The following is a 10,922-nucleotide window of genomic DNA, read 5'->3' as shown; positions in this document are numbered from 1 at the left end:
ATCCCTGTCATTTACAAGTCAGAAAATAGTAAATAGGAACAAAGAGAAGGTAAAGCACATGTAGAATGGGCTCATGTGGTACATGGTGATTCCATGTGGAAGATGAGGTTTGCAGAAATCGCTCCATTGAGCATGAGCGTAAATGTAACAGATTACACTGAAGACAGTCAAGCCCTTTTATCTCAGGTTTGTTTCAGTATTGCGTGGCCCAACCGCCAGTTCGTCATGACTCCATCTGGAGAGACTTTGCTAGTCTGCAGTTTTCTATAAAACTACTGAATAAACTAGGCAGTTACAGTCATTTGCTTTTTTCAAATACATTTTTATTGATTTAAGCGGGGGAAAAAGGCAATTTGAACTACTCACAGAAGTTGGTATCCTTCCTTGTCATTTAAATCACGGCTATTAAGAGGAATTGAATACTATTGGAGCTGTTATTCAGCCCCTGTCAGGTCTGTGGGAGAAGCTATATATATTTAGGAAGTCGTAATTTGCCTGGGAGTAGCCAAGATTACTGAACAGAGGACGGAATTTAGTGAACTGCTTGGCGATCAGTGACTGGGGCTGAGCGGTGTCAAGAGAGCGCAGAAGAGATGTTCTGGGGATGCAGTAGAGCTTCGAAGCCCGTGTCTGAGAACTGTGAACTAGCAGCACATGAACCGGAAATGAAAGTGAGATGCTGATATGGGGCTTACATTGCCCGTGTCTAGGGGCAGGGAGGAAAAGCTTTGCTGTTAGGAATAATAAACCAGATCAAAGGTAAATTTAAGTCTCACTGTTGACCACTTCCTTGTTTGTTGTGCCTTTTTCATTAGCATGGTATGTACACATAGATATGTGTACAATTGTAGGAATGTGTGTTTACAGACATGTACATATACATGATATATATAATAAGAGATATTTCAAGGAGAGAATTTCAATTAACCTACATGTTTCCTGATTCAAATTAAAGTTCACAAGCAATTTTGTCTAAATCCAGAGCATTATAGTAGTTTTGCTTATAGAACAATCTTCAAGTATGAGGGTGAGCTGAAGAATGAAGTGATGATTATTTTCAGGCTGATGGGCTCATTCTGTGAGGCCTGTAGGTCTTGTCCTATCCCTTCCGGACGCACTCTTTCTCAGGGTAAAGATAAAAGTATATGTAAGAGAAGTCTAAGTATCTCATGGTTATATACGCACAAAACCTACAAAGTTTTAAGACATTAGATATTTTGATCAACTTAGATATTCTAAAACATGTCTTAAAACACAAAAATCAGGAAAGAGCATACAGGAAATAGAATCACATACATTTTGATTTCAGGGACCAAAATCATACTTAAATATGTTTTGAAACCAACATTAGAAATAGGCTATACTAGGATCTAGAGAAATACATATGGACATTTTATAACCCCTTTTGACATGTGCCAGAAAGCAAGCTGAAGCCTGCCTTCTGATATGATCTACTGTTGCAGCTACAGGCAGTAGATGCGACTTATATTGTCTTTAAGGGCAGTAGATAGAGTTTCTGTTCTGTCTTTCAGCCCCGCTGCTTAGATATACAAACACAGTGAAACTGCAAGCTTTTGCTTTCTTCTCTGGACATCCCCACCAAGCATGGAAGTCTGGCTCTGGAATTTCTCTTCATAACTTGCCAGGTGGCCTCCAGCTTTCCGTCTGTGTTTTCTCCTGATATGTAGTCGATACAGGAATCAAATATATACTTTTTTTTCCCTTCAAATTATTGATCACTTCTTCACTCTGCCAGCTGCTTAAATATTTGGGAAATGGTAGTTAAACTTCTTGGTATTACAGTGGTACTTCTTATTGTCCAAGGCCGGGAGGATGCTGCTGCTAGTCAACTGAGGTAGGTACTGCAACTGAAATCATGAAACACAAAGTCAGGTTCAGATTAGGCCATGTATAACTTTGGGGGGTACGGAAGTAAATCTTTCCTTTATAAAATCCAGAACGCGAGAGAGGGAGAAGTGTTTCCGTTTGGTTTCTTCCTTTGCTTCCAAAGGTTTGATTTATATCTAGAAAGCAGTCCAAGCTAGGTATGTTTGCACAAAATGCAATTCCTGCACTCAGGGAGCTGAAGCAGTAAGATCACAATGGAACCAGCCTGGGTTACGTAGGGAGACTGGCCTCAAAACAAAGCAACCAAGGTCTTGGGTTGAGTTCACACCACCATGCACAAACACACAGAACCCATATGAAAAAGGAAAAACACACAGGACTGGAGGTGTGTCTCAGTGACAACTTGCTTGCTTACATGTTAGAGGCCTTGAGTTCCAGCCCCAGATGCGTGCACACGCACACTCACATACACACACGCGCGCTCGCACACACACACACCATCCAGGTGTGTATTTGTGGAAGTGGGGCCTACAAAGGAAAGATTAGTGTGGTGATTTGAATGAGAATGGCCCTCATAGGCTCATATATTTCGAATGCTTGGTTTCTAGTTCGTGGAACTGTTTGGGAAGGACTAGGGGGTGTGATTTTGTTGGAGGAAATATGTCACTGGTGGTGGACTTGGAGGTTTCAGAAGCCCTTGCCAGTCTCTCTCTCTCTCTGCTTCCTGTGGATAAGATGGTATGCTCTCAGCTACTTCCTGCCTGCATGCTGACATGCTCCCAACCAGGATGTGATGGCCTCACCCTCTGGAACGCTAAGCAAACTCCCAATTAAATGCTGTCTTTTTATCAGTTATGTTGGTCATGCTGTTTATCAGAGCAACAGAAGAAAGCTAAGACACCGAAGCTGGATAATGTGAAGCTTATACATCTACATGGAACCAAAGTGATCAAGAACAGCCAACATATCTTAGCTACGATTCAACTAGATTCTAGATTGTTACAGATTTTGCCACTTAATTTGAGGCCATATAACCACTTTACAGCAGTCGGGATTCTTTGCTGATTTGTGTTTGCAGCTGGATCCTGTTGTGTGGTTAACAGTGCTATCCGGCAGGTTTCCAGTAGGCCCTCGTTGTTAACTGTGCTATCCTTCAGGTATTCAGTAAGCCCTTATTAAATGTGCTATCCTGCAGGTATACAGTAGGTCCATGTTGACAAAGGACCAGAAAGGAAAACAATGCCATTTTGGGGGAAACCTGCAGTGTTGACACTGGAGGTGGTATGACAAAGGTCTGGTTTCATTTTCTGAAGTATGAGAAACATGTTTAGCTGAATGCACAATGATGGACCTGGCCACAACCTGGGTTTGTGCCCATTAGACTGTGTAGCAGCAGGAGCAGCAGGGCAAGGACGACGTTAGGATTTGGGAAAGTGCCTTAAGAAGTAGATGTCTCTGAGGCCCTGGTTGATAATTCAGATGTCCTGTCTCCTACTTCTGTACCAAGGATGCTGTGGCTTGTGGCATCACTCAACCTAGATTCCAGCTCAGTACCAGGTCCCAGGCACGAAGTGATTTGAAAGTCTGTGAAGCCGTGCGCGTCTTACCCCAGCCAGGTGCTTTCGACTCTGTCTCAGGGTCTTCCTCATGGACTTGTCGTCCTGCCTGGTCAGATCCCCAGCGTCTCGAATGCTGTCAAAATACGGATGCTGCAACAGCTGTTCGCATGTCAGCCTCTCAGCAGGGTCCATGTGGAGGCAGCCCTGGAAGAAGAGAGAGTCCCTTTTTAGTCCTCTGATGTCGCAATGACTTTTATTTTCTGTTTTAAATGACTGAGCACATTCATTATTTTTAATCTTTACCACTTTCAAATTTTTTCCTAGATGTTTAAACTTTATGTGCCTGAATATTTTGCCTGCATGTCTGGATGCACAGTACGTGTGCCCGGTGCTCACAGAGGTCAGAAGAAGGCATTAGATCTTTGGAACTGGAGTTACACATGGTGCTGAGTCATTTGGGTGCTGGGAACCAAACCCAAGTCTGTAGGAGGAGGCCTCGAAATAACCACACAGAAACTATAGTAGTTAAATAACTGCCTGGCCTATTAGCTCTAGCTTCTTATTGGCTAGCTCTTACATCTTAATTTAGCCCATTTCTATTCATCTGTGTACTGCCACGTGGCTGTGGTTTACAGGCTAAGTCCCGTCCGGAGTCAGACTTCCCACACCACAGATCCTCCGTAAGGACAGGTGCTCTTAACTGCTGAGCCTCTCCAGCACTGATTTTCATCATTTTAATTGATACATAAGTTATACAAATGTATTGGATGCTGTGTGATAATTAAATGCATGCTTACAAATGAATAATGATAATTAGCTTCCCATTTCCTTAAACAGTTATCATTTCTCTGTTGGGAGCCTTAACTCTTCTCTGTTTCCTCATCAACTATGCAACAAATTATGCTACAGTCACCCTGCTGTGCTGCCCCACATAGAACATACCCCTGACTGCGTGTGCTGGCATCGTTTGTCCAGCATCTGCCTCTCTTCCTTCCTACCCTTCCTCGCCTCTGCTGACCACTAGTTCACTCTCCACTTGCCCCAAGTCAGTCTTTTTTAGCCTGAGAAGTGAGTTTTCTGTGAAACACTGAACACTGGTCAGTTGGAAATAGAAGGGATAAATGTTGGGGGGGGGGGGCTCCTCCTCACGTTTTGAGGGCATTCAGTGCCCTGCCACAGGGGAGTACGCGATTTTGGAGCTCAGCTCCAGTGACTGATGGGAATAATTTATTTAGCTATTTTGTACTTTTATTCTAGAATTATGTTCATACATGGTAGAAATAAAGTTCCTAGTGTCATCAGTCTCCACCACTCTGGTTTTCCCATTCCCCTTTCTGGAACCCACTAGCCTTTTTGCTAGGTCTAGAACAGTCTGTGCATTATAGGCATACATGAACTCAAGGAAAGACACACAGTCCTACAGTCCTTTATCTTAACATCCTTCTTAACTCCTTCTTCGCCCTCAAACAGACCATGGGGCTCATAATCAGATAGCACTCACAGCTATACACCCCCCAAAACTGACTCAATTTTGTGTGTGTCCTTTGACAACTTCACATAAGTATACAGCATCTGTTAACTTGGACCACTTTTGGAAATATCGGGAATTGGCTATATATTGCAAATTGCTGCTGTGCCACATTTTACATAAGCAATAGTTCTAAAAATATATGTGTGAACCAACTTTAAAATGTATACAGGAGTTGACTATTTAATAAGATTTATTTAATTGTATTTTATATGTATGAATGCCTACCTGCACGTATGTCTGTGCACCACATGTGTGTGGTGCCCACAGAAGCCAGAAAAGGACATCAGAATCCCTGGAACTGGAACGTTTTTAATGATTTTGTTTTGCCTGAATGTATGTCTGTGTGAGGGTGTCAGATCGCCTGGAACTGGAGTTACAGACAGTTGTGAACCACCATGTGGGTGCTGGGAATTGAACTCAGGTCCTCAGGAAGATCAGGCCATGCTCTTAACCACTGGGCTATCTCTCCAGCCCAAAATTGGATGTATTTCAAAGAGGATTTTAAAGAAACATTTTTATCAGAACCACTGGAACAATTGTGAGCTGCTGTGGGTGCTAGGAGTTGAACCCGGGTCCTCTGGAACAGTAGTCAAGTACTCTTAACCTCTTAGCATTTCTTCATCCTGGGAGTGGGTTATTTTTAAGGATCCTACAGCTATGAATTCTTTTTTGAAGGAACGGATCATTTTGCAAATCACCCCTCCCAAAATTTCCATTTTATGTAAACTTAAAATTCCAGCAGAATGTTATTTCTTTAAAGTGAGAAGCTTATATTTTCACTATCATAAAATGAGACCCATTTTTAAAACTGATGTTTTTCTTTCTTTAAGAAAAACATTTTTAATGATTTATTTATCCTCATTTTATGTGTATTGATGGTTTTCCTAATGTGTGTCTGTGTGAGGGTGTCAAATCCTCTGGAAATGGAGTTACAGACGGTTGTGAGCGGCCATGTGGGTGTAAGAATTGAACCTGGGTCCTCTGGAAGAGCAGCCGGTGTGTTTTAACCACTGAGCCATCTCTCCAGCCCAAAATTGATGTTTTTCAAAGGAGAAGGATTTTAAAGAACATTTCATCAGCTGACAATTCTGACAACTGTGTGCTTCTTGGTCTGGTGAAAACCATGACTTTACCTTTAAGAAGCTCAGGGCAGGGTAGGAGATGTTTGGAAATTTCAATTCAAGGGTTTCCTGTCAAAAAGAAAAAGGGACTTTTAATTGACAGCATGCATTTTGATTAAAGTTACCTCCTACTAAATGTCTTCCTGGCATCTTCCTTGCCTCCTCCATCCTTCTCCACTCTGCCTCCTACCAGGAATAACCTCCGTGTGACTGTCCATAACCCCTTTCTCCCTTCACCTCTCAGAATACTTCTCCAATATTGTTCCCTAATCACTCACTTCCTGAAGGAGGTAGCATTGTAAGTAAACACCAGTGGACGAGAATGAAAACAAACAGCAGCAACAATGTACATGCCAAGTTATTAGTTTTGGGGTTTGGGGTTTTTTGTTTGTTTGTTTGTTTTTTGTTTTGTTTTGTTTTTTGTTTTTGCTGTTGTTGTTTTGATTTTGGGTTTTGCCTTGTTTTGTATAAAATGTCTTTCCTGACAATAATTTTTGGCCCTTAAATTAACAGCATTATCAAAGTGGGGGCACTTATTGCATTTATTGACATTTCTATAAAGGAAACTTCAAAATACATTTTATCCCTACCCAGATGAGCTCATGCTTATTGGATTTCTGGAATAAACACGGTGGTCACCTCCCACAAGTGCCTGCTGTTTCTCTGATCAGCCCGCGGTTTAGAGTCTCCCCAACAGGCTCTCATCTCCCTCTCCCCAATCGCTAGGCCATAGCTGGGCTGAGAGTGATACCCGAGAGAGAGGACTGCTGTGAATAGGTGAGGAGCTGTCCACTGAAACTGACCCTAATTGACGCTCATTGACGATGGAAGCGCAACAGCAGTGTCCGCAGTGCATTGTGGGTGAATATGGTAGTGTGAGCTGGGGGCAGGCGCGATTGGCCAGGCCCATCTAATGCCTGGAGCTGGGCTGTAGTTCAGAGCTTCTGGGCAGCGTGATTTTAAACTGGGAGCCTCAACACAAATTCTCAACTGCACACATGCTAATGACCACAAAAGGAAGTGCCTCCATTTAACAAGGGGGGGGGGGTGTGGTAATGTACCCCTGTCTTAGTCGTTGACAGTGCAGCTTTGGACCCCGCAATAATCGCACTTTCTGTGTATTTATCTAATGTAGGCAATGCTGCAGTCCCACACTGCAAATGTCAGCCCTCCTATCTCAGGAACAATGCCTAGGGTGACCTGCATTGACTGGAATACACCAGGTCCCTCCAGCCTGCTGAACCAGTTCCCCAGCCCCAGCAGGCAGCAGGCCTGGCTAGGCAGGGTTCCTGAGCCGGAGAGGGAGAGAGCACAGCTGTTCAACCAGCACAGCCCAGTGCTGCTGCTTCCTGTGTTTCTGTCAACAGGAAATCCCTTGCAGGACGACCCCTGGGAATCAGGAGTGGTGATTTTCATTTATAGAGCCGGGGCTATTTCTGAGACTTCACCAGCAGACAATTAGCCAGGAAATTGCTAAGGGATATTTGGTGCAGAACTGGGGATGTCCAGGTCACAAGGGAGCCAGTGGGTCGCTTCCCATAAGCCAGGTGCTGAGCTTGCCTCTCCAAACGGGACCAGCGTGACCCACTTTCCCCGGTGCTGGTAATGCCCTGGGGAAATGGACGCTTTGCTAATGGACAAAGACAGAAAGTAACTGCAAGGAACCAAAGGAACTTCCATCTGGAACCAAAGTGTTAGTTTCCAGCTAAAAGCAGCTTTTTTAGACAGTAGGAACCCGACTCACAAACTGAAGTTTTATTATTACTCTTTTCTTTGCTGTGTTAGGAACTAACCAGGCTCTGCTGGGAAAGCACTGACCACTGAGCTACACCCACCCCAAGTCATGAAATACTTTTATACTGTAACACAGAAGACATTTCAAAAATGAAAACAAAATGGAGGGGGGGGGGTGAAAATAGTACCCAAAAATCTTACTACAAAGTTATACCCTCTGTAAACTGGACATGGTAGTACATACACTTAATCCCAGTTCTTCAGAGATGAAGGCAAAAGAATCAGGAGTTTAAGGTCAGTCTGGGCTGTCTCAAAAATAAACAGAAAAAGCCAGGTGCTAGTAGCACACACCTTTAATCCCAGCACTCGGGAGGCAGGGGCAGGCGGATCTCTGTGAGTTTGAGGCCAGCCTGGTCTACAGAGTAAGTTCCAGTATAGGCTCCAAAGCTACTGAGAAACCCTGTCTCAAAAACAAAACAAAACAAACAAATAATAAGAATAAACAGAAAAACAAACCAAAAAGAGAAAGACATCCTTTCTTAACTATTTAAGAAATGTAAAGAGGGCCGGGCAATGGTGGCGCACGCCTTTAATCCCAGCACTCAGGAGGCAGAGACAGGCGGATCTCTGTGAGTTTGAGACCAGCCTGGTCTACAGAGCTAGTTCCAGGACAGGCTCCAAAGCCACAGAGAAACCCTGTCTCGAAAAACCAAAAAAAAAAAAAAAAAAAAAAAAAAGAAATGTAAAGAGGTTCACATACATAGTCTGGTGTGGCATATGCCTGTAATCTCAGCCCTCAGGATCATGAGCTGGAAAATCAAAAGTTCAAACCCCGGGTGAGCTGTTAAGAGTATCGGCTGCTTTTCCAGATGACTGAGGTTTAATTCTCAGCACCCACATGGTGGCTTAGGGCCATCTGTAATTCTACTTCCAGCTACCTCTTATGCCCTGATGTCATGGGCATCAGGCATAGACATATATGCAGACAAGAACACCCATATTCATAAATAAAGAATTGACATTTTTTACAAGTTCAAAGCTAGCCTGAGCTATAAACTAAGACCTTCTCTGAAAGGAAAAATAAAGCAAAAATTTCCATGAATTCCCAGAGATTGCCATATGTTTTATATTTTTATGTGCATTTAATAAAAGTATGTTATTAAATATTTATTTAAATTACACTGTTCAATAACCACTTTCTTCACTCAACAACCTGCTGTAGGCTTTTCCAGATGAATAAACACAGAGCTAATTATGTTTACTGGCCGCATGACAGCTATTGCACAGACAACTGTAACTTTGCCTCCTACTAAAGTACTCAAGGCAGTGATGTCAATGCCACACCTCCATACCCTTGTCTAAAGGTTTCATTGAGATGAGTTATCCAAACCAGGTTGGGGATATAAGCATTTAGATTGTCTTAAAGGAGTGTTTCCCCCACATTAACCATGCTGCAGCAGAGTGGGGTTATTATGGTTTTGCTCCCATGTTCTGGGAAGTAAGTACACTGTAGAAAAGGGAATTTAGACAATGCTGGGGGAAAGTAGCTGCTTTCACTGGATGAGTCAATTCTTAGGTTTGCTTAAAAGTTGATCCGTGTAGAGCTGATGACCATTGTGATGGAGAGCTACAACCCGGCAATCAGTGCAGCTTTCCTGTCCCACAGGCTGGGCTAACCTCTGCTCCCAGGGCCTTCTAAGACTTCCCCACCAGCTTGCTCCAATTTTCTCTGTCACTCTTAGACAAAAATTTCAATGCAGACTGAGCCATGGGCCCCAGGAAAATGACTACCAAAACCTAGCTAGCCCCATCTAAGGAGCTGCCTCCAAAATGAATTACTCACCATATCTTCAGGGTCTGGAATTTTCACCCCACTGAAGTACTGATTCATGCTAAATACTTGCTGGTGCCTGGGAATGAGATCCCCTTTGGACAAGAAGAGACTGAAGTAAGTGGGACTGTTCAGGAAACATGGTGCTGCGCCTCCCTCCCCCACCCACCCCCCATGCCCCTCCGTGGCAGTGTGGACCTATGTCTCCAGCTGCTAAGGTTGCAGCTTTCTTTTCCCGGCAGGAGAAGCATCCAGGCAGTGCAGCCTACACTGACTGCTACAGGGACGGTGTGTCAGGAGCAGAAATGGCAGGCTGCAAGGCTCTTGCCCCCCTGAGCTTACAATGTAACCAGCCGGGTTAATGGAAGTTCTGCTTTCTGTAAGGAACCCACTTCCGAATTGAAACCACCTCGTCCTGTTATTGAAACCACCTCGTCCTGTTTCACCAGGTGGCCTTCTATTGGAAACTCGACGTCATCTACTGTTTAGAAGCATTTACGGCGTGAGACACCGAAGTAGAGCTCTAGATTCCTGTTAAATGACGCTCATTCTGTAGCCATGGCCGCCGAATGGGCTGGCAGTGTCTTCATATAAAGTCCTAGGGATCTAACCGTGAAAGACTTCTGTTGAGGAAATAGAATGAGGGGCTTCCCGGGGGTGGGCACAAATGACCACAAAGGCCTCCAAAGCCTGTGGTGCTGTCACCCAGATGATCCCAGCTCTTAGCTAACTAGAGCTCAGCCCGTCTAGGGTTAAGGTTTACAATTTTACCTGTCCTCGCTCTACTGTAGACAAGCAAGCAAAAATATAGCCTCTAGGATGGTGACTCATATGTCTGAAAATGCTGTAATGAAACCCCTTAGCTTACGTACTAGCTTTAAAAATTAATTTCATGTATGTGCATAGAGGAGACACATATCCCTGAGTCCTTACAGCCTTTCCCCACTAAGGCTGAGTAACTTGAGGAGAGTGTCCAAAAGCCACTGGGGAAAACGGTCAAGGAAGTTCCTGCCTGAGCTTTAAGGAGGCTGCTGCATTGTATAAGGCATTGGTGGAGGTACCGAAAATAGGAACCACAGTCTCACTCGCAGGCAGCTTTCAGTATCTGGGAAGACAAAGTTCCCTGGTGATTGTTGATACTTTAAGAGTTTATGGAGAAATTCTGCTTTAAATTGGGCTCTGTAGCAGAGTAAAATCTAACCCCCTGGATTTTGGAAAGAATAGTCATTGTTTATAGATCTCTTCACTGTCCTTCCTTTTCTTCTTCTGTCCTTATCATTCACCTTAGTGCTAGAGGA

General features: G+C 43.7%; 1 protein-coding gene across 3 annotated transcripts in view; it reads right to left on the bottom strand.

The window, feature by feature from the left end:
- Window positions 1-319: 319 nt before the first annotated feature.
- The window catches only part of Cdkl1 (cyclin dependent kinase like 1), a 43,147-nt gene continuing 32,544 nt past the window's right edge, over window positions 320-10,922 (bottom strand). For all 3 annotated transcript variants that reach the window (XM_041658444.1, XM_041658446.1, XM_041658447.1), the window contains 4 exons: window positions 9,637-9,719; window positions 6,072-6,128; window positions 3,456-3,611; window positions 320-1,868 (listed from right to left, as the gene is read on the bottom strand). In XM_041658444.1, the coding sequence (XP_041514378.1) occupies window positions 1,761-1,868; window positions 3,456-3,611; window positions 6,072-6,128; window positions 9,637-9,719 (404 nt within the window). In that variant the 3' untranslated portion in view covers window positions 320-1,760. The remainder of the gene's footprint in view (window positions 1,869-3,455; window positions 3,612-6,071; window positions 6,129-9,636; window positions 9,720-10,922) is intronic.

The sequence above is a fragment of the Microtus oregoni genome, unplaced genomic scaffold (genome assembly GCF_018167655.1).
Source record: "Microtus oregoni isolate MIOR12 unplaced genomic scaffold, Mior012 000009F_ref0000495, whole genome shotgun sequence".
Lineage (NCBI taxonomy): Eukaryota > Metazoa > Chordata > Mammalia > Rodentia > Cricetidae > Microtus > Microtus oregoni.
The sequence above is the reverse complement of the archived record's forward strand: the minus strand, read 5'-3'. Positions and strand labels throughout refer to the sequence as shown.